This window comes from Oncorhynchus clarkii, chromosome 3, assembly GCF_045791955.1.
Source record: "Oncorhynchus clarkii lewisi isolate Uvic-CL-2024 chromosome 3, UVic_Ocla_1.0, whole genome shotgun sequence".
Taxonomy (NCBI): Eukaryota; Metazoa; Chordata; class Actinopteri; order Salmoniformes; family Salmonidae; genus Oncorhynchus; species Oncorhynchus clarkii.
Window position 1 is genome coordinate 79,399,881 of NC_092149.1, and position 27,782 is coordinate 79,427,662.

Sequence of the window (27,782 nt, forward strand, 5' to 3'; positions counted from 1 at the left end):
CAGAAGTCTGCCCTCCTGAGTCGTCACAACATTCCGGAAACACTCTTCATCCCATGTAGCCCTGGCTTAGCCCACAGTATTCCCATCCATCTCCCAGAGCAGGACAGGGACATGTGAGAGAGGAAGACAGTCTCTCTGATCTCTCCTTTCACATTGCCTCTTTCTGTCATTCTTTCTCCTGGAACTCTGACGTTGGCACTGCTGATGAATGTGAAATGTCCTCCAGTTGCTTCAAAATGGATTGCAGGCTGTGTGTACCAGTGTACTTATGTTTATGTGTGTTACATTACAGAGAAGGATATTAAGGGCAGACAAGCAGGAGGGCAAAGTGTAAGGTGCATTAAATGGTGTTATATTCTCCAACATTCCTTTTACATTTCCACAAACTTCAAAGTGTTTCCTTTCAAATGGTATCAAGAGTATGCATATCCTTGCTTCAGGGCTTTAGGTTAAGGATCCACCCCTTTTTTCCTATTTTCGCCAAAAATGACATACCCAAATCTAACTGAAGCAAGGATATGCATATTCCTGGTACCATTTGAAAATAAACACTTTGAAGTTTGTGGAAATGTGAAAGAAAGGAATGTAGGATAATATAATATCTGGTAGAAGAAAATACAAAGAAAAAAAACAACCAGTCTTTTTCTACCACCATCTTTGAAATGCAAGAGAAAGGTCAGAGTTCGAGCCGTCACACTGGTTGTACTTCCATTAGCCTCCACAAGATGGCAGCAGTGTATGTGCAAAGTTTAAAATGGATAACTTGAAGTATGACTGAACAATAAGCCTTTTAGTGTGAAGTCCCCTGGTACATTTGGGCAAATCGTGAAGGAAACATTCGTATTCATTTTCCATTTTTCTGCAAGAATATTGTCAAATCTTTATACTTGGACTGACCAAGTATTAGTAGCCATATTATAAGGTCAATTGCAAAACAACCAGTTTTCATAACTTCATAACTCTGAATATCCTTATCATTTTTTGTCCAAAATGAAAAGGCATGCTGCCGTACAAGGTTAGTAGCTACATTTTACGACATATACAGATTATGAATACTCCCGTAAAGCCCAGCTCATTGGCTATCTAGCTAGCTTAGTTTGAACCTGATTGGTGCTTATTTGACAAAGATACAGTCATTCAAGTAATGGCGCCCGCATCATTGGCATGCCATGAAGGCGTAGCCCTCTGACCAAATATGGTGTCCTATAGGATATACAGTGAGGGAAAAAAATATTTGATCCCCTGCTGATTTTGTACGTTTGCCCACTGACAAAGAAATGATCAGTCTATAATTTTAATGGTAGGTTTATTTGAACAGTGAGAGACGGAATAACAACAAAAAAATGCAGAAAAACGCATGTCAAAAATTTTATAAATTGATTTGCATTTTAATAAGGGAATATAAGTATTTGACCCCTCTGCAAAACATGACTTACTACTTGGTGGCAAAACCCTTGTTGGCAATCACAGAGGTCAGACGTTTCTTGTAGTTGGCCACCAGGTTTGCACACATCTCAGGAAGGATAATGTCCCACTCCTCTTTGCAGATCTTCTCCAAGTCATTAAGGTTTCGAGGCTGACGTTTGGCAACTCGAACCTTCAGCTACCTCTACAGATTTTCTATGGGATTAAGATCTGGAGACTGGCTAGGCCACTCCAGGACCTTAATGTGCTTCTTCTTGAGCCACTCCTTTGTTGCCTTGGCTGTGTGTTTTTGGTCATTGTCATGCTGGTATACCCATCCACGACCCATTTTCAATGCCCTGGCTGAGGGAAGGAGGTTTTCACCCAAGATTTGACGGTACATGGCCCCGTCCATCATCCCTTTGATGCGGTGAAGTTGTCCTGTCCCCTTAGCAGAAAAACACCCCCAAAGCATAATGTTTCCACCTCCATGATTGACGGTGGGGATGGGGTTCTTGGAGTCATAGGCAGCATTCGTCCTCCTCCAAACATGGCAAGTTGAGTTGATGCCAAAGAGCTCCATTTTGGTCTCATCTGACTACAACACTTTCACCCAGTTGCCCTCTGAATCATTCAGATGTTCATTGGCAAACTTCAGACAGGCATGTATATTTTCTTGAGCAGGGGGACCTTGCGGGCGCTGCAGGATTTCAGTCCTTCACGGCGTAGTGTGCTACCAATTGTTTTCTTGGTGACTATGGTCCCAGCTGCCTTGAGATCATTGACAAGATCCTTCCGTGTAGTTCTGGGCTGATTCCTCACCGTTCTCATGATCATTGCAACTCCACGAGGTGAGATCTTGCATGGAGCCCCAGGCTGAGGGAGATTGACAGTTATTTTGTGTTTCTTCCATTTGCGAATAATCGCACCAACTGTTGTCACCTTCTCACCAAGCTGCTTGGTGATGGTCTTGTAGCCCATTCCAGCCTTGTGTAGGTCTACAATCTTGTCCCTGACATCCATGGAGAGTTCTTTGGTATTGGCCATGGTGGAGAGTTTGGAATCTGATTGATTGATTGCTTCTGTGGACAGGTGTCTTTTATACAGAGCACTCCCTTTAAGAGTATTTAAGAGTATCCCTTTTACCTGTATAAAAGACACCTGGGAGCCAGAAATCTTTCTGATTGAGAGGGGGTCAAATACTTATTTCCCTCAATAAAATGCAAATCAATTTATAATGGATTTTTGTTGTTGTTATTCTGTCTCTCACTGTTCAAATAAACCTACCATTAAAATTATAGACGGATCATTTATTTCAGTGGGCAAATGTACAAAATCAGCAGGGGATCAAATACTTTTTCCCCTCACTGTACTACACCTCTAATGAAATAGTGAAGTCTTGTTACCTTCTTGGATCTTTGAGGAATAGATAAGAATGTGATTTGACTACTTGAAACAACATTTAGGGTGAGATTTTCTTTTTAGGATATGAAAAGGGATTTTAACTAACAAAACGACACATCTCTGGGACCCTTTGGATGATAAATCAGAGCAAGATTTCAAAATGTAAGTACACATTTCACCTTCCGAGGTGAATTTATCAAACCTATCGCGATGAAAAAAGTGATTTGTTGTTAGGAGCTCTCCCCAAACAATAGCATGGCATTTTTTCACAGTAATAGCTACGGTACATTGGACAGTGCAGGTATATTAACAAGAATTTAAGCGTTCAGCCGATATAAGACACTTATATGTAGAGACATTTGTTGTTTCTCTAAAATCTGCGATCTTGACATCACGCTCTGCATGATTTACAACTGTCCCGTTGACGGAACGCAGATCCTTATTAAGATCCTACATCTGTAGGTAACGGGCTACAGGTACTGTGGAAAACAAATACGATCCACGTGTCACTCTCCCCTTTCAAGCTTAAAGAACTCTTGCAGCCAGGTAGAAATACAGCTGGACTAAACCATAGCCACAATGAGTAGGGGTGCACATAACCAATTAACTAGTTGATATTTTATTTAAACATAATTTCATCACATTCTTCATAGGCCTTCTACTCAAACCGGTTCACATCTTCAATAGCAGTGATCTTATTGAACAAAAAATACATATATAACAAAACTATCAGCGATAGTTGGGAGTGTTTGTCCTAAGAGAATGACCCATACTGCTAGCATAGCGGCTAGCATAGAGGCTCGCATAGAGGCTCGCATAGAGGCTAGCATAGAGGCTAGCATAGCGGCTAGCCTTCACCGACGTTGCTTAACTAATGCTTACATACAGAAAGAAAAACTGTTTTTAGCTCCCAGTGATACTGTAGCTCTCAGGACGGTGTGCGTGTGTGTGTGTGTGTGTGTGTGTGTGCTGGAAGTGACCGAATGGAAATGATTCTCAGATCACTGCATCAGCAGTACAGCTAACCTCAGAAGAGAGGCAATGAATGGCTGCTGATGAATGAGGAGGGAGGGAGAGAGGGAAAAAGAGAGAGATTGCATAAGTGTGGTTGAATGAAAGAGATGAAAATGAGGAGGGAGGGAGTGATGGGAGAGGGAGAGAGGGAGGGAGGGAGAGAGAGAGAGAGAGAGAGAGAGAGAGAGAGAGAGAGAGAGAGAGAGAGAGAGAGAGAGAGAGAGAGAGAGAGAGATCAAACGGGGGTCCCTGTTACTCCAGCTGGGAGTCGTTGCCTGCTCTGGAGGGGCAGCAGAGACAGGCCCTGCTACACAAGGTATCACACTGAGAGCTCTAGGCACCAGGTACCACTACTACTAGCTACCACCTGGAGAGGACAGGGAGGGAAAGAGAGAGGGAGGGGTGTCTATCTGGTTCTCTCTGGCTTTTCTCCTTCCTCTCTTCTGCAGCAATTTGTATTTTCTTTCTGTCTTGGGTTCAATCACGATTACCCTGTTGCATATAAACAAACAGTACATAACAACACGCATTATTACACCACTATATATCTACAATACAACACATTATTACACCACTACTCTACCACTACATATCTATAATACAACACATTATTACACCCCTACTCTACCACTGCATATCTACAATACAACACATTATTACACCACTACTCTACCACTGCATATCTACAATACAACGCATTATTACACCACTACTCTACCACTGCATATCTATAATACAACACATTATTACACCACTACTCTACCACTGCATATCTACAACACATTATTACACCACTACTCTACCACTACATATCTACAATACAACACATTATTACACCACTACTCTACCACTGCATATCTACAATACAACACATTATTACACCACTACTCTACCACTATATATCTACAATACAACACATTATTACACCACTACTCTACCACTACATATCTACAATACAACACATTATTCCACCACTACTCTACCACTATATATCTACAATACAACGCATTATTACACCACTACTCTACCACTACATATCTACAATACAACACATTATTCCACCACTACTCTACCACTATATATCTACAATACAACGCATTATTACACCACTACTCTACCACCACATATCTACAATACAACACATTATTACACCACTACTCTACCACTACATATCTACAATACAACACATTATTACACCACTACTCTACCACTACATATCTACAATACAACACATTATTCCACCACTACTCTACCACTATATATCTACAATACAACGCATTATTACACCACTACTCTACCACTATATATCTACAATACAACGCATTATTACACCACTACTCTACCACTACATATCTACAATACAACACATTATTCCACCACTACTCTACCACTACATATCTACAATACAACACATTATTCCACCACTACTCTACCACTATATATCTACAATACAACACATTATTACACCACTACTCTACCACTATATATCTACAATACAACGCATTATTACACCACTACTCTACCACTACATATCTACAATACAACACATTATTCCACCACTACTCTACCACTACATATCTACAATACAACACATTATTACACCACTACTCTACCACTGCATATCTACAATACATCACATTATTCCACCACTACTCTACCACCACATATCTATAATACAACACATTATTACACCACTACTCTACCACTGCATATCTACAATACAACACATTATTCCACCACTACTCTACCACTACATATCTATAATACAACACATTATTCCACCACTACTCTACCACTGCATATCTACAATACAACGCATTATTACACCACTACTCTACCACTGCATATCTACAATACAACACATTATTACACCACTACTCTACCACTATATATCTACAATACAACGCATTATTACACCACTACTCTACCACTATATATCTACAATACAACGCATTATTACACCACTACTCTACCACTACATATCTACAATACAACACATTATTCCACCACTACTCTACCACTACATATCTACAATACAACACATTATTACACCACTACTCTACCACTGCATATCTACAATACATCACATTATTCCACCACTACTCTACCACTGCATATCTACAATACAACACATTATTACACCACTACTCTACCACTACATATCTACAATACAACACATTATTCCACCACTACTCTACCACTACATATCTATAATACAACACATTATTACACCACTACTCTACCACTACATATCTACAATACAACACATTATTCCACCACTACTCTACCACTGCATATCTACAATACAACACATTATTACACCACTACTCTACCACTACATATCTATAATACAACACATTATTACACCACTACTCTACCACCACATATCTATAATACATTTTACGTGTTATTTCTTACATTAGTACCCCAGGTCATCTTAGGTTTCATTACATGCAGTCGAGAAGAACTACTGAATATAAGAGCAGCGTCAACTCACCATCAGTACGACCAAGAATATGACTTTCCCGGAGCGGATCCTGTGTTCTGCCTTTCACCCAGGATAACGGAATGGATCCCAGCCTGCGACCCTAACCAACGACGTCGTAAAAGAGGCAAACAAAGCGGTCTTCTGGTCAGGCTCCGGAGACGGGCACATCGCGCGCCACTCCCTAGCATAGTACTCGCCAATGTCCAGTCTCTTGACAACAAGGTTGATGAAATCCGAGCAAGGGTAGCATTCCAGAGGGACATCGGGGACTGTAACGTTCTTTGCTTCACTGAAGCATGGCTCAATCGAGAGACGCTATCAGAGTCGGTGCAGCCAGCTGGTTTCTCCACGCATCACGCCGACAGAAACAAACATCTTTCTGGTAAGAAGAGGGGCGGGGGCGTATGCTTTATGGTTAACGAGACGTGGTGTGGTCACAACAACATACAGGAACTCAAGTCCTTCTGTTCACCTGATTTAGAATTCCTCACAATCAAATGTCGACCGCATTATCTACCAAGGGAATTCTCTTCGATTATAATCACAGCCATATATATTTCCCCCCAAGCAGACGTGGTGTGGCTCTGAACAAACTTTATTTGACTCTTTGCAAACTGGAATCCATATATCCTGAGGCTGCATTCATTGTAGCTGGGAATTTTAACAAGGCTAATCTGAAAACAAGACTCCCTAAATTGTATCAGCATATCGATTGCGCAACCAGGGCTGGTAAAACCTTGGATCATTGCTATTCTAACTTCCGCGATGCATATAAGGCCCTCCCCCGCACTCCTTTCGGAAAAGCTGACCACGACTCCATTTTGTTGCTCCCTGCCTACAGACAGAAGCTAAAACAAGAAGCTCCCACGCTGAGGTCTGTTCAACGCTGGTCCGACCAATCTGATTCCACGCTCCAAGACTGTTCCATCACGTGGACTGGGATATGTTTCGTATTGCGTCAGACAACAACATTGACGAATACGCTGATTCGGTGAGCAAGTTCATTAGAACGTGCGTTGAAGATGTCGTTCCCATAGCAATGATTAAAACATTCCCAAACCAGAAACCGTGGATTGATGGCAGCATTCGCGTGAAACTGAAAGCGCGAACCACTGCTTTTAATCAGGGCAAGGTGACCGGAAACATGACCGAATACAAACAGTGTAACTATTCCCTCCGCAAGGCAATCAAACAAGCTAAGCGTCAGTATAGAGACAAAGTAGAATCGCAATTCAACGGCTCAGACACAAGAGGTATGTGGCAGGGTCTACAGTCAATCACGGATTACAAAAAGAAAACCAGCCCAGTTACGGACCAGGATGCCTTGCTCCCAGGCAGTCTAAATAACTTTTTTGCCCGCTTTGAGGACAATACAGTGCCACTGACACGGCCCGCAACCAAAACATGCAGACTCTCCTTCACTGCAGCCGAGGTGAGTAAAACATTTAAACGTGTTAACCCTTGAAAGGCTGCAGGCCCAGACGGCATCCCCAGCCGCGCCCTCAGAGCATGCGCAGACCAGCTGGCTGGTGTGTTTACGGACATATTCAATCAATCCTTATCCCAGTCTGCTGTTCCCACATGCTTCAAGAGGGCCACCATTGTTCCTGTTCCCAAGAAAGCTAAGGTAACTGAGCTAAACGACTACCGCCCTGTAGCACTCACCTCCGTCATCATGAAGTGCTTTGAGAAACTAGTCAAGGACCATATCACCTCCACCCTACCTGACACCCTAGACCCACTCCAATTTGCTTACCGCCCAAATAGGTCCACAGACGATGCAATCTCAACCACACTGCACACTGCCCTAACCCACCTGGACAAGAGGAATACCTATGTGAGAATGCTGTTCGACTACAGCTCAGCATTTAACACCATAGTACCCTCCAAACTCGTCATCAAGCTCGAGACCCTGGGTCTCGACCCCGCCCTGTGCAACTGGGTGCTGGACTTCCTGACGGGCCGCCCCCAGGTGATGAGGGTAGGTAACATCTCCACCCCGCTGATCCTCAACACTGGGGCCCCACAAGGGTGCGTTCTGAGCCCTCTCCTGTACTCCCTGTTCACCCATGACTGCGTGGCCACGCACGCCTCCAACTCAATCATCAAGTTTGCGGACGACACAACAGTGGTAGGCTTGATTACCAACAACGACGAGACGGCCTACAGGGAGGAGGTGAGGGCCCTCAGAGTGTGGTGTCAGGAAAATATCCTCACACTCAACGTCAACAAAACTAAGGAGATGATTGTGGACTTCAGGAAACAGCAGAGGGAACACCCCCCTATCCACATCGATGGAACAGTAGTGGAGAGGGTAGTAAGTTTTAAGTTCCTCGGCGTACACATCACAGACAAACTGAATTGGTCCACCCACACAGACAGCATCGTGAAGAAGGCACAGCAGCGCCTCTTCAACCTCAGGAGGCTGAAGAAATTCGGCTTGTCACCAAAGGCACTCACAAACTTCTACAGATGCACAATCGAGAGCATCCTGGCAGGCTGTATCACCGCCTGGTACGGCAACTGCTCCGCCCACAACCGTAAGGCTCTCCAGAGGGTAGTGAGGTCTGCACAACGCATCACCGGGGGCAAACTACCTGCCCTCCAGGACACCTACACCACCCGATGTCACAGGAAGGCCATAAAGATCATCAAGGACAACAACTGTTCACCCCGCTATCATCCAGAAGGCGAGGTCAGTACAGGTGCATCAAAGCTGGGACCGAGAGACTGAAAAACAGCTTCTATCTCAAGGCCATCAGACTGTTAAACAGCCACCACTAACATTGAGTGGCTGCTGCCAACACACTGACTCAACTCCAGCCACTTTAATAATGGGAATTGATGGGAATTGATGTAAAATATATCACTAGCCACTTTAAACAATGCTACTTAATATAATGTTTACATACCCTACATTATTTCTCATATGTATACGTATATACTGTACTCTATATCATCTACTGCATCTTTATGTAATACATGTATCACTAGCCACTTTAAACTATGCCACTTTGTTTACATACTCATCTCATATGTATATACTGTACTCGATACCATCTACTGCATCTTGCCTATGCCTCTCTGTACCATCACTCATTCATATATCTTCATGTACATATTCTTTATCCCTTTACACTTGTGTGTATAAGGTAGTAGTTTTGGAATTGTTAGCTAGATTACTCATTGGTTATTACTGCATTGTCGGAACTAGAAGCACAAGCATTTCGCTACACTCGCATTAACATCTGCTAACCATGTGTATGTGACAAATAAAATTTGATTTGATTTGACTACATATCTACAATACAACACATTATTACACCACTACTCTACCACTGCATATCTACAATACAACACATTATTACACCACTACTCTACCACTATATATCTACAATACAACGCATTATTACACCACTACTCTGCCACTACATATTGACAATACAACACATTATTACACCACTACTCTACCACTATATATCTACAATACAACACATTATTCCACCACTACTCTACCACTATATATCTACAATACAACGCATTATTACACCACTACTCTACCACTACATATCTATAATACAACACATTATTACACCACTACTCTACCACTACATATCTACAATACAACACATTATTACACCACTACTCTACCAATACATATCTACAATACGAAATCAATACTACAAAAAAATTACGATATTGAAATATGTGTATGTGGTGTGTGTTAGCATGTGTGTGTGCCTGTGTGTGTGTGTGTGTCCCTTCACTGTTCCATAAGGTGTAGTTTTTTAATCAGTTATTTAAATCTGATTTCACTGCTTGACTGAGTTACGTGATGTGGAATAGAGTTCAGTTGAGTCCTGGCTCTATGTAGTACTGTGCGTTTCCCGTAGTCTATTGTGGACTTGGGGACTGTGAAGAGACCTCTGGTGGCATGTCTTGTGGGGTATGAATGGGTGTCTGAGCTGTGTGCTAGTTGCCTAAATAGACAGCGTGGTGATTTCAACATGTCAATACCTCTCACAAAGACGAGCAGTGATGCAGTCAATCTCTCCTCTACTTTGAGCCAGTAGAGAATGACAGGCATATTATTAATGTTGTTTCTCTGTGTACATTAAAGTGCCAGCTGTGCTGCTCTGGGTCAATTGTAATTTGCCTATGTCCCTCTTTGTGGCACTTGACCATATGACTGGACAGTAGTCCAGGTGCAACACAAGTAGAGCCTGTAGGACATGTTTTGTTAATAGCGATGTCAAGAAAGTAGAGCAGCACTTTATTATAGACAGACCATCTTAGCTACCTATGCATCAAAATGTTTTGACCATGACACTCAAAACTATCCTGGGTTACACCAAAGAGTTTAGTCTCCTCAACTTCCTCAATTTTCACATTATTCATTACAAGATTTACTTGAGGTTAATTGAATGATCTGTCCCAAATACAATGCACTTAGTTTAGTCACATGTGCAGAGTTGAGTGTGTGAGACCCCTGCTGGGTCGATCACTGGGCCACGCCCTATCTGGGTCCTTTTGGCCTGTCCCTAGGCTCTGTGCAGCGTTGTGTGTGTGTGTCTCTGCTCCTGTATTAAAGATGATCACAGTGTAACTGTTCTCTTTTCTACCATCATGTGAAAAAAATACATAAATCAACAAAGCGAACAGTGTTGCTGCCATCACTTGTGTGTGTGTGTGTGTGTGTGTTTGTGTGTGTGTGTGTGTGTGTGTACGGTTGATAGATTTCCCAGCACTCGAGCCAAGGCTTGTGATGGGATATAAAGGAGATGGATGGTGATGGCGAGAAATGGAAGATTAATTTCAGATTTATTTCTGTTTTTCTCTGTCGTTTTCCATCCCTGTGTTTTCATCACTCGCTTAATGAGAAGGTTAGGATGACATAAATCCCTGGCTCTGGTAGATATTTCTCCTCCGTGAAGCAGGATACATGATCCCTCGTTCACAAGGTGTTTGTAGGGGCTTGACTGTGATATGTGGTAGAAAGAGAAGCTAAACTCAAACAGTCATGCAGACTTAGAAAGCCACTTAACCTGACAGCTCATTACAGCATGCACAGATGGCTCAATTGCATAAATCACTACCGAAGTAATAAATAACACTTAGTAGTAAAAATGATGAGAATAATGACATTTTTTAAATATATTTTCAAAACCTTTACATTTTCTCTGAATGGAAATGTTATGCCAGACTGGCTCTCAGAATGGAGCAGTGTTTCTCTAGAAAAGTATAAAAAAGTTTGTCGACACCCCTTCAAATTCAGCAACACCCATTGCTAAAAGGTGTATAAAATTGAGCACACAGCCATGCAATCTACATAGACAAACGTTGGCAGTAGAATGGCCTTACTGAGAGCTCAGTGACTTTCAACATGGCACCATCAGAGGATGCCACCTTTCCAACAAGTCAGTTTGTCAAATTTCTTCTCTGCTAGAGCTGCCCCGGTCAACTCTAAGTGCTGCTATTGTGAAGCGGAAATGTCTTGGAGCAACAACGGCTCAGCCACGAAGTGGTAGGCCACACCTATGCTAGCTTGCTACCGATTTAGCTGTCTAAATCGCCGTGACCCCCAACCAACCTCTCCACTCACTGGACCCTTTTGATCACTCGACTGAGCATGCCTCTCCTTAATGTCAATATGCTTTGTCCATTGCTGTTCTGGTTAGTGTTTATTGGCTTATTTCACTGTAGAGCCTCTAGTCCTGCTCATTATACCTTATCCAACCTATTAGTTCCACCACCCACACATGCAATGACATCTCCTGGTTTCAATGATGTTTCTAGAGACAATATCTCTCTCCATCACTCAATACCTAGGTTTACCTCCACTGTATTCACATCCTACCTTACCTTTGTCTGTACATTATACCTTGATGCTATTTTATCGCCCCCAGAAACCTCCTTTTACTCTCTATTCCAGACGTTCTAAACAACCAATTCTTATTGCTTTTAGCCGCACCCTTATTCTACTCCTACTCTGTTCCTCTGGCGATGTAGAGGTGAATCCAGGCCCTGCAGTGCCTAGCTCCACTCCTATTCCCCAGGCGCTCTCTTTTGACAACTTCTGTAACCGTAATAGCCTTGGTTTTATGCATGTTAACATTAGAAGCCTCCTCCCTAAGTTTGTTCTATTCACTGCTTTAGCACACTCTGCCAACCCGGATGTTCTAGCTGTGTCTGAATCCTGGCTTAGGAAGACCACCAAAAATTCTGACATTTTAATTCCAAACTACAACATTTTCAGACAAGATAGAACTGCCAAAGGGGGCGGTGTTGCAATCTACTGCAAAGATAGCCTGCAGAGTTCTGTCCTACTATCCAGGTCTGTACCCAAAGAATTTGAACTTCTACTTTTAAAAATCCACCTCTCTAAAAACAAGTCTCTCACCGTTGCCGCCTGCTATAGACCACCCTCTGCCCCCAGCTGTGCTCTGGACACCATATGTGAACTGATTGCCCCCCATCTATCTTCAGAGCTTGTGCTGCTAGGCGACCTAAACTGGAACATGCTTAACACCCCAGCCATCCTACAATCTAAACTTGATGCCCTCAACCTCACACAAATTATCAATGAACCTACCAGGTACCTCCCCAAAGCCTTAAACACGGGCACCCTCATAGATATCATCCTAACCAACTTGCCCTCTAAATACACCTCTGCTGTTTTCAACCAAGATCTCAGCGATCACTGCCTCATTGCCTGCATCCGTAATGGGTCAGCGGTCAAACGACCTCCACTCATCACTGTAAAACGCTCCCTGAAACACTTCAGCGAGCAGGCCTTTCTAATCGACCTGGCCGGGGTATCCTAGAAGGATATTGATCTCATCCCGTCAGTAGAGGATGCCTGGATATTTTAAAAAAATGCCTTCCTAACCATCTTAAATAAACATGCCACATTCAAGAAATGTAGAACCAGGAACAGATATAGCCCTTGGTTCTCCCCAGACCTGACTGCCCTTAACCAACACAAAAACATCCTATGGCGTTCTGCATTAGCATCGAACAGCCCCCGTGATATGCAGCTGTTCAGGGAAGCTAGAAACCATTATACACAGGCAGTTAGAAAAGCCAAGGCTAGCTTTTTCAAGCAGAAATTTGCTTCCTGCAACACTAACTCAAAAAAGTTCTGGGACACTGTAAAGTCCATGGAGAATAAGAACACCTCCTCCCAGCTGCCCACTGCACTGAAGATAGGAAACACTGTCACCACTGATAAATCCACCATAATTGAGAATTTCAATAAGCATTTTTCTACGGCTGGCCATGCTTTCCACCTGGCTACTCCTACCCCGGTCAACAGCACTGCACCCCCCACAACAACTCGCCCAAGCCTTCCCCATTTCTCCTTCTCCCAAATCTGCTCAGCTGATGTTCTGAATGAGCTGCAAAATCTGGACCCCTACAAATCAGCCGGGCTAGACAATCTGGACCCTTTCTTTCTAAAATTATCTGCCAAAATTGTTGCCACCCCTATTACTAGCCTGTTCAACCTCTCTTTCGTGTCGTCTGAGATTCCCAAAGATTGGAAAGCAGCTGCGGTAATCCCCCTCTTCAAAGGGGGTGACACTCTTGACCCAAACTGCTACAGACCTATATCTATCCTACCATGCCTTTCTAAGGTCTTCGAAAGCCAAGTCAACAAACAGATTACCGACCATTTCGAATCTCACCATACCTTCTCTGCTATGCAATCTGGTTTCAGAGCTGGTCATGGGTGCACCTCAGCCACGCTCAAGGCCCTAAATTATATCTTAACCGCCATCGATAAGAAACATTACTGTGCAGCCGTATTCATTGATCTGGCCAAGGCTTTCGACTCTGTCAATCACCACATCCTCATCGGCAGACTCGACAGCCTTGGTCTCTCAAATGATTGCCTCGCCTGGTTCACCAACTACTTCTCTGATAGAGTTCAGTGTGTCAAATCGGAGGGTCTGCTGTCCGGACCTCTGGCAGTCTCTATGGGGGTGCCACAGGGTTCAATTCTTGGACCGACTCTCTTCTCTGTATACATCATTGAGGTCGCTCTTGCTGCTGGTGAGTCTCTGATCCACCTCTACGCAGACGACACCATTCTGTATACTTCTGGCCCTTCTTTGGACACTGTGTTAACAACCCTCCAGGCAAGCTTCAATGCCATACAACTCTCCTTCCGTGGCCTCCAATTGCTCTTAAATACAAGTAAAACTAAATGCATGCTCTTCAACCGATCGCTACCTGTACCTATCCGCCTGTCCAACATTACTACTCTGGACGGCTCTGACTTAGAATACGTGGACAACTACAAATACTTAGGTGTCTGGTTAGACTGTAAACTCTCCTTCCAGACCCATATCAAACATCTCCAATCCAAAGTTAAATCTAGAATTGGCTTCCTATTTCGCAACAAAGCATCCTTCACTCATGCTGCCAAACATACCCTTGTAAAACTGACCATCCTACCAATCCTCGACTTTGGCGATGTCATTTACAAAATAGCCTCCAATACCCTACTCAATAAATTGGATGCAGTCTATCACAGTGCAATCCGTTTTGTCACCAAAGCCCCATATACTACCCACCATTGTGACCTGTACGCTCTCGTTGGCTGGCCCTCGCTTCATACTCGTCGCCAAACCCACTGGCTCCATGTCATCTACAAGACCCTGCTAGGTAAAGTCCCCCCTTATCTCAGCTCGCTGGTCACCATTGCATCTCCCACCTGTAGCACACGCTCCAACAGGTATATCTCTCTAGTCACCCCCAAAACCAATTCTTTCTTTGGCCGCCTCTCCTTCCAGTTCTCTGCTGCCAATGACTGGAACGAACTACAAAAATCTCTGAAACTGGAAACACTTATCTCCCTCACTAGCTTTAAGCACCAACTGTCAGAGCAACTCACAGATTACTGCACCTGTACATAGCCCACCTATAATTTAGCCCAAACAACTACCTCTTTCCCTACTGTATTTTATTTATTTATTTATTCTCCTTTGCACACCATTATTTTTTATTTCTACTTTGCACATTCTCCCATTGCAAATCTACCATTCCAGTGTTTTACTTGCTATATTGTATTTACTTTGCCACCACAATAATACTCTTGTGGATGAATGGAAGTAAGTCCCTGCAGCAATGTTCCAACATCTAGTGGAAAGCCTTCCCAGAAGAGTGGAGGCTGTTATTGTTACGGTGCGTGAATGAGGACCCAAAAGCGAATCAACCTAAACAGAGCTTCTTTAATTACCAAACATAGGTAGGCTCAGATGGACCGGCAGATTCCGACAGGACAAGGTTACAGCAAACATGACGACAGTCTGGTTCAGGCATGAATGACACAAACAAACAAGAATCCGACAAGGACAGGAGCAGAAACAGAGAGAGATATTGGGACCTAATCAGAGGGAAAAAAGGGAACAGGTGGGGAACGGGGTGAATGGGTAGTTAGAGGAGACAAGGGACAGCTGGGGGAAAGCGGGGGAGAAAAGGTAACCTAACACGACCAGCAGAGGGAGACAGGGTGAAGGGAAAGGACAGAGACAAGACAACATGACAGTACATGACAGTACCCCCCCACTCACCGAGCGCCTCCTGGCGCACTCGAGGAGGAAACCTGGCGGCAACGGAGGAAATCATCAATCAGCGCACGGTCCAGCACGTCCCGAGAGGGAACCCAACTCCTCTCCTCAGGACCGTACCCCTCCCAGTCAACTAGGTACTGATGACCACGGCCCCGAGGACGCATGTCCAAGATCTTACGGACCCTGTAGATAGGTGCGCCCTCGACAAGGATGGGGGGGGGGGGGGGGGGGAAGACGAGCGGGGGCGCGAAGAACGGGCTTAACACAGGAGACATGGAAGACCGGGTGGACGCGACGAAGATATCGCGGAAGAAGAAGTCGCACTGCGACAGGATTAATGACCTGAGAGATACGGAATGGACCAATGAACCGCGGGGTCAACTTGCGAGAAGCCGTCTTAAGGGGAAGGTTCTGAGTGGAGAGCCAAACTCTCTGACCGCGACAATATCTAGGGCTCTTAGTTCTACGCTTATTAGCAGCTCTCACAGTCTGCGCCCTATAACGGCAAAGTGCAGACCTGACCCTCTTCCAGGTGCGCTCGCAACGTTGGACAAAAGCCTGAGCGGAGGGGACGCTGGACTCGGCGAACTGAGATGAGAACAACGGAGGCTGGTACCCGAGGCTACTCTGAAAAGGAGATAGCCCGGTCGCAGACGAAGGAAGCGAGTTGTGGGCGTATTCTGCCCAGGGGAGCTGTTCTGACCAAGACGCAGGGTTGCGAAAAGAAAGACTGCGTAAGATGCGACCAATAGTCTGATTGGCCCGTTCTGCTTGACCGTTAGACTGGGGGTGAAAGCCGGAAGAGAGACTGACGGAAGCCCCAATCAAACGGCAAAACTCCCTCCAAAATTGAGACGTGAATTGCGGACCTCTGTCCGAAACGACGTCTGACGGAAGGCCATGAATTCTGAAAACATTCTCGATGATGATTTGTGCCGTCTCTTTAGCAGAAGGAAGCTTAGCAAGGGGAATGAAATGAGCCGCCTTAGAGAACCTATCGACAACCGTAAGAATAACAGTCTTCCCCGCTGACGAAGGCAGTCCGGTGACAAAATCTAAGGCGATGTGAGACCACGGTCGAGAGGGAATAGGAAGCGGCCTGAGACGGCCGGCAGGAGGAGAGTTACCGGACTTAGTCTGCGCGCAGACCGAACAAGCAGCCACGAAACGACGCGTGTCATGCTCCCGGGTGGGCCACCAGAAACGCTGGCGAATGGAAGCAAGCGTACCCCGAACGCCAGGGTGGCCGGCTAACTTGGCAGAGTGAGCCCACTGAAGAACGGCCAGACGAGTAGGAACGGGAACGAAAAGAAGGTTCCTAGGACAAGCGCACGGCGACGGAGTTTGAGTGAGTGCTTGCTTTACCTGCCTCTCAATTCCCCAGACAGTCAACCCGACAACACGCCCCTCAGGGAGAATCCCCTCGGGGTCAGTGGAGGCTACTGAAGAACTGAAGAGACGAGACAAAGCATCAGGCTTGGTGTTCTTAGAGCCCGGACGATAAGAAATCACGAACTCGAAACGAGCGAAAAACAGCGCCCAACGCGCCTGACGCGCATTAAGTCGTTTGGCAGAACGGATGTACTCAAGGTTCCTATGGTCAGTCCAAACGACAAAAGGAACGGTCGCCCCCTCCAACCACTGTCGCCATTCGCCTAGGGCTAACCGGATGGCGAGCAGTTCGCGGTTACCCACATCATAGTTACGTTCCGACGTCGACAGGCGATGAGAAAAATACGCGCATGGGTGGACCTTGTCGTCAGAGAGGGAGCGCTGAGAAAGGATGGCTCCCACTCCCACCTCTGACGCGTCAACCTCGACAACGAACTGTCTAGAGACGTCAGGTGTAACAAGGATAGGAGCGGATGTAAAACGATTCTTGAGGAGATCAAAAGCTCCCTGGGCGGAAACGGACCACTTAAAGCACGTCTTGACAGAAGTAAGGGCTGTGAGAGGAGCTGCCACCTGACCGAAATTACGGATGAAACGACGATAGAAGTTCGCGAAGCCGAGAAAGCGCTGCAGCTCGACGCGTGACTTAGGGACGGGCCAATCAATGACAGCTTGGACCTTAGCGGGATCCATCTTAATGCCTTCAGCGGAAATAACAGAACCGAGAAATGTGACGGAGGAGGCATGAAAAGTGCACTTCTCAGCCTTCACAAAAAGACAATTCTCTAAAAGGCGCTGGAGGACACGTCGAACGTGCTGAACATGAATCTGGAGTGACGGTGAAAAAATCAGGATATCGTCAAGGTAAACGAAAACAAAGATGTTCAGCATGTCTCTCAGGACATCATTGACTAATGCCTGAAAGACAGCTGGAGCGTTAGCGAGGCCGAAAGGAAGAACCCGGTATTCAAAGTGCCCTAACGGAGTGTTAAACGCCGTCTTCCACTCGTCCCCCTCCCTGATGCGCACGAGATGGTAAGCGTTACGAAGGTCCAACTTAGTGAAAAACCTGGCTCCCTGCAGGATCTCGAAGGCTGAAGACATAAGAGGAAGCGGATAACGATTCTTCACTGTTATGTCATTCAGCCCTCGATAATCTATGCAGGGGCGCAGAGACCCGTCCTTCTTCTTGACAAAAAAAAACCCCGCTCCGGCGGGAGAGGAGGAGGGGACTATGGTACCGGCGTCAAGAGCTACAGACAAATAATCTTCGAGAGCCTTACGTTCGGGAGCCGACAGAGAGTATAGTCTACCCCGGGGGGGGGTGGTTCCCGGAAGGAGATCAATACTACAATCATACGACCGGTGTGGAGGAAGAGAGGTGGCCCTGGACCGACTGAACACCGTGCGCAGATCGTGATATTCCTCCGGCACCCCTGTCAAATCACCAGGCTCCTCCTGTGAAGAAGAGACAGAGGAAACAGGAGGGATAGCAGACATTAAACATTTCACATGACAAGAGACGTTCCAGGAGAGGATAGAATTACTAGACCAATTAATGGAAGGATTATGACAAACTAGCCAGGGATGGCCCAAAACAACAGGTGTAAAAGGTGAACGAAAAATTAAAAAAGAAATGGTTTCACTATGATTACCAGAAACAGTGAGGGTTAAAGGTAGCGTCTCACGCTGAATCCTGGGGAGAGGACTACCATCCAGGGCGAACAAGGCCGTGGGCTCCTTTAACTGTCTGAGAGGAATGTCATGTTCCCGAGCCCAGGTCTCGTCCATAAAACAGCCCTCCGCCCCAGAGTCTATTAAGGCACTGCAGGAAGCTGACGAACCGGTCCAGCGTAGATGGACCGACAAGGTAGTGCAGGATCTTGAAGGAGAGACAGGAGTAGTAGCGCTCACCAGTAGCCCTCCGCTTACTGACGAGCTCTGGCCTTTTACTGGACATGAAGTGACAAAATGACCAGCGGAACCGCAATAGAGACAGAGGCGGTTGGTGATTCTCCGTTCCCTCTCCTCAGTCGAGATGCGGATACCTCCCAGCTGCATGGGCTCAGCACCCGAGCCGGCAGAGGAAGATGGTAGTGATGCGGAGAGGGAGGCGACGGAGAGCGCGAGCTCCTTTCCACGAGCTCGGTGACGAAGATCAACCCGTCGCTCAATGCGAATAGCGAGTTCAATCAAGGAATCCACGCTGGAAGGAACCTCCCGGGAGAGAATCTCATCCTTTACCTCTGCGCGGAAACCCTCCAGAAGACGAGCGAGCAAGGCCGGCTCGTTCCAGCCACTGGAGACAGCAAGAGTGCGAAACTCAATAGAGTAGTCTGTTATGGATCGATTGCCTTGACATAGGGAAGACAGGGCCCTGGAAGCCTCCTCCCCAAAAACAGATCGATCAAAAACCCGTATCATCTCCTCCTTAAAGTCTTGATACTGGTTAGTACACTCAGCCCTTGCCTCCCAGATTGCCGTGCCCCACTCACGAGCCCGTCCAATAAGGAGAGATATGACGTAGGCGACACGAGCAGTGCTCCTGGAGTAAGTGTTGGGCTGGAGAGAAAACACAATATCACACTGGGTGAGGAACGAGCGGCATTCAGTGGGCTCCCCAGAGTAACACGGCGGGTTATTGATTCTGGGCTCCGGAGATTCGAAAGCCCTGGAAGTGGCCGGTGGATCGAGGCGGAGATGGTGAACCTGTTCTGTGAGGTTGGAGACTTGGGTGGCCAGGGTCTCAACGGCATGTCGAGCAGCAGACAATTCCTGCTTGTGTCTGCCTAGCATCGCTCCCTGGATCTCGACGGCTGAGTGGAGAGGATCCGAAGTCGCTGGGTCCATTCTAGGTCGGATTCTTCTGTTACGGTGCGTGAATGAGGACCCAAAAGCGAATCAACCTAAACAGAGCTTCTTTAATTACCAAACATAGGTAGGCTCAGATGGACCGGCAGATTCCGACAGGACAAGGTTACAGCAAACATGACGACAGTCTGGTTCAGGCATGAATGACACAAACAAACAAGAATCCGACAAGGACAGGAGCAGAAACAGAGAGAGATATTGGGACCTAATCAGAGGGAAAAAAGGGAACAGGTGGGGAACGGGGTGAATGGGTAGTTAGAGGAGACAAGGGACAGCTGGGGGAAAGCGGGGGAGAAAAGGTAACCTAACACGACCAGCAGAGGGAGACAGGGTGAAGGGAAAGGACAGAGACAAGACAACATGACAGTACATGACAGTTATAGCAGCAAAGGGGGGAACAACTTCATATTAATGCCCATGATTTTGGAATGAGATGTTTGACGAGCATGTCCACATACTGTTGGCCAGGCCAGATCAGGCCGGATCAGCTACCAAACAACACAGTGACTTAACCTCTCCTGGGTAGGGGGCAATATTTTCACCTCCGGATGAAAATTGTGCCCAAAGTAAACTGCCTGTTACTCAGGCCCAGAAGCTAGGACATGAATTTAGAATTTAGTAGATTTTGATAGAAAACCCTCTAAAGTTTCTAAAACTGTTAAAATAATGTCTGTGAGTATAACACAACTGATATGGCAGGCGAAACCACGAGGACAATTTATCCAGGGAAAATAAAAATTGAGGTCATAGGATTTTCCAATTGTTTTCTATGGGATGCCCTTATTATTTTATTTAACCTTTATTTAACCAGGAAGGGCTCACTGAGATTTAACATCTCTTTTTCAAGAGCGTCCTGGACAAGATAGGCAGCACCAAGTCATTACAAAAATTACAGACAAACAACATGAAAAACTACAAGTAATCTAGTAAAAACCATAGAATTCATTAGAGTATAACAAAATCAAAAACAGCAAATTAAAAACATTGACAGGTCAGGGAATCTCAAGATCATTCATCAGTGATTTAAAAATACCAATCGGGACAAGTTCTTCCAGTTTAAAAGTATTTTGTAAGGTGTTCCAAGACGATGGCGCAGAGTACATAAAAGCCCTTTTACTAAATTCAGTTCAGACATTTGGAACAGTTAGCAGGATAAAGTCCAGTGAACGAAGAGAGTACCCACCACATTTCTGAACAATAAAAATGCCCAAATAAAAAGGTAGTAAACCCAAAATGGCTTTGTAAATAAAAGCATACCAGTGACTGCTCCTACGAGTGACTAGAGAAGGCCAGCCAACCCTGGTATACAAAGTGCAGTGGTGCGTAAGGGTTTTGCAGTTTAAAATAAATCTCAAAGTGACATGGTAAAGGGTGTCAATTGATCTCAAACACTGAGCGGAAGCATTCATATATAAAATATCCCCATAGTGGAGTAAAGGCATAAATGTAGCTGATACTAGCCTCCTTCTGACTTCAAAAGAAAAACAGGCCTTATTCCTAAAATAAAATCCTAATTTCAGTTTAGATTTTTTTGTAAGATGTTGAATATGCAATTTAAAAGAGAGGCCGTCATCAATTAAAATTCCAAGATATTTATATGAGGTTACAACCTCAATCTCCTTGCCCTGACAGTAGTAATAGGTGAAAGGTTCAGAGGTCTATTTCTTGCTTTAGAAAACACCATTAGTTTAGTTTTGTCAGTATTGAGGATAAGCTTCAATTGACACAAGGTATGTTGAACTGTATAAAAAGCAGTTTGCAAGTTCTGGAAAGCTTTTGTAAGAGACGAGGCACAACAGTAAATAACAGTATCATCAGCATAAAAATGAAGTTGAGCATTTTGGACATTTTTGTCTAAATCATTTATATAAATATTGAATAAGAGAGGACCAAGTACAGAGCCTTGGGGCACACCATTAAAGACAGACAATTTAACAGACATAAGCCCATCAAATTGAGTGCACTGAGTTCTATCAGACAGATAGTTAGCAAACCATGCAACTGCATGCTCTGAAAGACCTACACTCGACAATCTCTGCCTTTAGTATAGCATGATGAACTGTATCAAAAGCCTTAGAGAGATCAATAAAAAGTGAGACACAGTGCTGTTTTTTGTGAAGGGCTTCGGTGATATCATTTAAAAACCTTCATGGCTGCTGTCACGACACGCTAGCTCCCTGCAGACGTCCTCCCTGAGGCTACATCGGTAGTGGTCTATCAAAGCTCTGTCGTTCCACCCCGCTCCTGCGGCTAAGGTCCTGAACTCCAGGGCAAAGTCCTGCTCCTCGTCTCCTGTCGCAGGTGGAACAGCCGTTCACAGCTCGGAATCGGTGGGTGAACTCAGGGTAGTGATCCCTCGCCGAGCCTGGGCCATTCCACACCACGTTAGCCCACTCCAGGGCTCGTCCCGTCAGACAGGAGACGAGGACGCTCACGCTCTCCTCCCCTGAGCGAGTAGGACGGACGGTCGCCAGGTATAGTTCCAGTTGGAGGAGGAACCCCTGACACCCAGCCGCCGTCCCATCGTACTCCCTAGGGAGTGCCAAACTCAGGGCCCCGAAGCCGGATGCTGAAGCAGGGGTACGTGGTGCTGGTGGAGGGGGTGCTGGAGATGAGGTGGGAAGGCCACTCCTCTCCCATCGGTCCATCCTCTCCATCATCAGATCCATGGCCGATCCTATTCGGTGGAGAATGCTGGTGTGGTGGAGGACCCTCTCCTCCATCGACGGGAGAGGAGGTGCGGCTGCTCCTGCTGGTTCCATTCCAAAGGTGCGGTATTCTGTCCAGCGGGACTAGGTGTGTGAGGTAAGAATCAGGCGCAGAGAGTTCCAAAGGGAGAAGTGCACTTTAATATGGCACCAAAATACAATGCCCAAACACAGGGTGCAAAAAATACAGACCAACCCAAAACACAGGGTACTCGGTCCAGAGCACGAACACACCCAACAACACAACACGTAACACAAGATTAATCCCGCACAAAACAAGGGCGGGTTTACTAGCCTTAAATAAGTAAGCACATCAGGAAAACACAATTAGACACAGGTGAAACTAATAAGACAAAACAAACAGGAAAAAGAAAATGGATCGGTGGCGGCTAGTAGGCCGGTGACAACGACCGCCGAGCACCGCCCGAACAGGCAGGGGAGCCAACTTCGGCGGAAGTCGTGACAGCTGCTGTAATTGTGAAATGCTTCTTCCTGAAGCCTGATTGGTACATTGATAAAATAGAGTTAGTAAATAACAACTCTTTTAGCTGTTCACTCACAAGGGTTTCAAGTATTTTCACCAGGGGTGACAGCTTTGAGATTGGCCTATAATTATTTAAAATAATTGGATCTCCCCCTTTTAAAAGTGGTAGGACAAATGCTGATTTCCAAATCTTTGGAATTTCATTACATTCCAGGGTTAGATTGAACAGATATGTAAGTGGTTCAGCTATGAAATCAGCTGACAGATTTACAAAGCAGGGTTCCAAATGATCAGGACCTGCAGGCTTTCTCTGATCTAAGGATTTCAGGGCTTTATGTACCACCTGCACTGAGAATGGCAAAAAGCTAAAAGTTTGACCAGCTCTCACTGGTTCATCCACACAGGGTTGTACAGAGACAGAGGACACTGAATCAAACAGCCTACCAGATGATACAAAGTGCTCATTGAAACAATTCAGTATTTCAGTTTTGTCACATACAGCAACAGAGTCCTTCAAAACACATGACGGTAATTCATTAACATTACTGTTACCAAACATAGACTTAATATCCTTCCAAAACTTTCTAGGGTCATTCTGGTTATCAGTGGTAACAGACATAAAATATTCAGACTTGGCCTTCCTGAGAAGAAAATAACACTTGTTTCGTAACTGCCTAAAAATAAGCCAATCAGCATCAGAACATGATTTCCTTGCTTTAGCCCAGGCTAGATTACGGTCGTGAATAATACAAGACAGCTCAGAAGAAAACCATGGATTATCCGGCCCTTTAACCCTGAACTTGCGGAATGGGGCATGTTTGTTTACTATTTGTAAAAATCCATCATGAAAGAATTTCCAGGCAGTTTCCACATCAGGGATAAGCTCAATCTTACTCCAGTCAAAATAAAACAAATCATGAAAGAAAGCCTGCTCATTAAAACACTTCAAATTTCTCTTATGAATAAAACGTGGGTTTGTCTTAGGAACATTAGTATTTCTAACAGCAACAACAGCACAATAGTCACTTAAATATTCTGAGGTTGGTGTTTTTTGTAATGATTTATGTGGAACATTTGTCAATATCAAATCAATCAGGGTAGATTTATCTGGGCATTTAAGATTTGGGCGAGTGGGTGAGTTAATCAACTGGGTAAGATTCATAGAATTACAAAACATTCTTAAATCATCAGACACCGGCTTTAACCAACACCAGTTGAGATCACCAATCAAGATAATTTCACTGGAAAGAAATTTAGACATAAGGTGCATCAGAGAAGAAAATGCATCACCGAAAGCAGAGGGGGGTCTATAACAGCCAATCACAGTTATAGAGAGACCTTTTGAAACCTTAATATTCAAAGCAAGAAATTCTAACTGTTTACAAATCGTTTCAGACTTTGCCACACTTACAAGGAATTTAGTTTTTACATATATAGCCACACCCCCACCTTAACTCGATCAGTGCGATACACATTGCAACCATTTATACAAATATCCTTATCAAAAACAGACTTGCTGAGCCAGGTTTCAGAAAACACAATTACATCAGCATCAGTTGATTTAGCCCAAATCCTAACTCCATACATTTTTGACAACAGGCTGCATACATTTAAATGAAAAATACCAAAACCAGATTTAAAATCAGAGGAGGTTTGGAGACATTGCATATCAGGGCCAGGGTTAGGTTGCACGTTACCTGATATCAACAAAAGAAGAATATCTAGGCACCTCTGTTTAATAACCTTGAACGGCTTCTCTTTTTTAAGAGACCTACTGCAAGCGAATTCTACAAGTGAGTTTCCAGACAATACAAAACAGTCATTTAAAACCATTAGACTTTTGTAGTGAGTGCCAACTGAAGAAGATCTTCAAAGGTAAGGCATTCATTTTATCGCTATTTCTGACTTTTGTGGCTTACTGGTGCTCTTCCATGCCATCCCTAAGAGGGGTGCGTCACTTGAGTGGGTTGAGTCACTGACGTGATCTTCCTGTCTGGGTTGGTTTCCCCCCCTTGGGTTCGTGCTGTGGGGGAGATCTTCGTGGGCTGTACTTGGCCGTGTCTCAGGATAATCAGTTGGCGGTTGAAGATATACCTGTAGTGGTGTGGGGGCTGTGCTTTGGCAAAGTGGGTGGGGTTATATCCTGCCTGTTTGGCCCTGTCCGGGGGTATCGTCGGATGGGGCCACAGTGTCTTCCGACCCCTCCTGTCTCAGCCTCCAGTATATATGCTGCAATAGTTTATGTGTCGGGGGGCTAGGGTCAGTCTGTTATATCTGGAGTATTTCTCCTGTCATATCTGGTGTCCTGTCTGAATTTAAGTATGCTCTCTCTAATTCTCTCTTTCTTTCATTCTTTCATTCTTTCTCTCTTACTTTCATTATTTCTTTCTCTCTCTCGGAGGACCTGAGCCCTAGGACCATGCCTCAGGACTACCTGGCCTGATGACTCCTTGCTGTCCCCAGTCCACCTGGTTGTGCTGCTGCTGCCTGAGGCTATGGAAACATGACCTGCTCACCGAACGTGCTACCTTGTCCCAGACCTGCTGTTTTCAACTCTCTAGAGACAGCAGGAGTGGTAGAGATACTCTGAATGATTGGCTATGTAAAGCCAACTGACTTTTACTCCTGAGGTGCTGACTTGTTGCACCCTCGACAACTACTGTGGTTATTATTATTTGACCTTGCTGGTTATCTATGAGCATTTGAACATCTTGGCCATGTTCTGTTATAATCTCCACCCGACACAGCCAGAAGAGGACTCGCCACCCCTCATAGCCTGGTTCCTCTCTAGGTCTCTTCCTAGGTTCCAGCCTTGCTAGGGAGTTTTTCCTAGCCACCGTGCATTGCTTTTGCTGTTTGGGGTTTTAGGATGGGTTCCTGTACAGCACTTTGTGACATCAGCTGACATAAGAAGGGTTTTATAAATACATTTAATTGATTGATTGACTAGACAGCCTCAATTGAGTACAGAAATAACAGTCTCACAAGACAGCCTCAATAAAGCACAGAACTTCTGTCTTTCTCTCTCTTTCTTTCCCTTTTTTTCTCTCACTCCCTCTCACACCATTCTCTCTGACTGTCTCTTTATCCATCTCCCATTCTCCCTCCCTCCCTCCCTCCCTCCCTCCCTCCCTCCCTCCGTGTGTCTGTCTGTCTGTCCCCATATACATACTGGAGACAGACTTCCTGTCAGTCCGTCTGTTTGTCCGTCCATCCGTCTGTCCGTCTTTCTCTCTGCTTCTCATAGAAGCAAAGTGTAACGGTCACTAAGTATAATTTGCAGCGGTAGAGCCAATGGTTAGGCAGAACAAAGTGGTAATGTAATATAATATATAATAATGTAGATCTGGAAGGGGAAGAGAACAATCAGTATGATTCTCCATTGCTGATGAGATGCCAGCAGTTGCCTGCCTCTGTGTGTGGTAGACAGTCATGCAAAGAAACACTGCTGTCAATTTACCCTCAATTGGCTGTGTGTGTGTGTGTGTGTGTGTGTGTGTGTGTGTGTGTGTGTGTGTGTGTGTGTGTGTGTGTTTTGTGTGTGTAGGTGGGTGGGTGGATAGGAATGTGCATGCTTGAGCCAAGAAAAGGAAGATAAATCATAATGAGAGGTGGAAGCTATAGTATCTACAGGCCACGGACTTCACCGAGATTGAACCCTGCAATCTTCCCCTCTTAAAACACAGATAGAACAGATAGATAGAACTCTCTCTCTCTGTCTGTCTGTCTGTCTGTCTCTCTCTTTCTCTCTCTCTCTCGGAGGTCAGTGTGGAGAGTCTAGTGCTTCGTGAAGACATCATTTCACGACTCACTGAGCTCTTTGTGGTTGTTTTTACAAAAGAAAACTGAACTATCAAAATGTCTTGTGTGATAGTTTCTACCTCAGGCGCGGAGGTAAAGGGTTATTAGGAGTACCAGATCAGAGGGAGGACATTGGGAGAACCGACACACACACACACACACACACACACACACACACCGTGCCTGTCTCTGAGAGGGAGGGTGAAATCTAAAGTTTCCTCATACGAGTCCAATAGACCCCTGCCGTGCGGTCATATTGTGCAGCATCTCTCTCTCTGGAGATCAATGATCCAACACAGCTCACCCTGGATGACCTCTCACACACGCATGCACAGACACACACACACACACACACACACACACACACACACACACACACACACACACACACACACACACACACACACACAGACAGACAGCTGATAGTGTGTACATGTTTGCCTCTATAACCATCAGCATCCACACACAACGGAGAGAAGGATAAATTGTGTATGTGTGTGTGTGTGCTCTCTCACCCTCTGTGCTGAGACCAGGGCTGGAGGTAAACTGGGCCACGTCTACGATCTTCACAGCAAACTGCTGTCCTGCGTCTCTGTTGATACATCTTCGTACCACACTGAATGGACCCCTGCACATGACCG

At 45.1% G+C, this 27,782-nt stretch overlaps 1 protein-coding gene across 20 annotated transcripts in view; it reads right to left on the reverse strand.

Annotated features, from left to right (window-relative positions):
* LOC139405484 (peripheral plasma membrane protein CASK-like) overlaps positions 1 to 27,782 on the reverse strand; it is a 190,505-nt gene extending 162,723 nt beyond the window's left edge. For all 20 annotated transcript variants that reach the window (XM_071147841.1, XM_071147840.1, XM_071147836.1 and 17 more), the window contains exon 1: positions 27,657 to 27,782. In XM_071147841.1, coding sequence (XP_071003942.1) covers positions 27,657 to 27,777 — 121 coding nt within the window. In that variant the 5' untranslated portion in view covers positions 27,778 to 27,782. The remainder of the gene's footprint in view (positions 1 to 27,656) is intronic.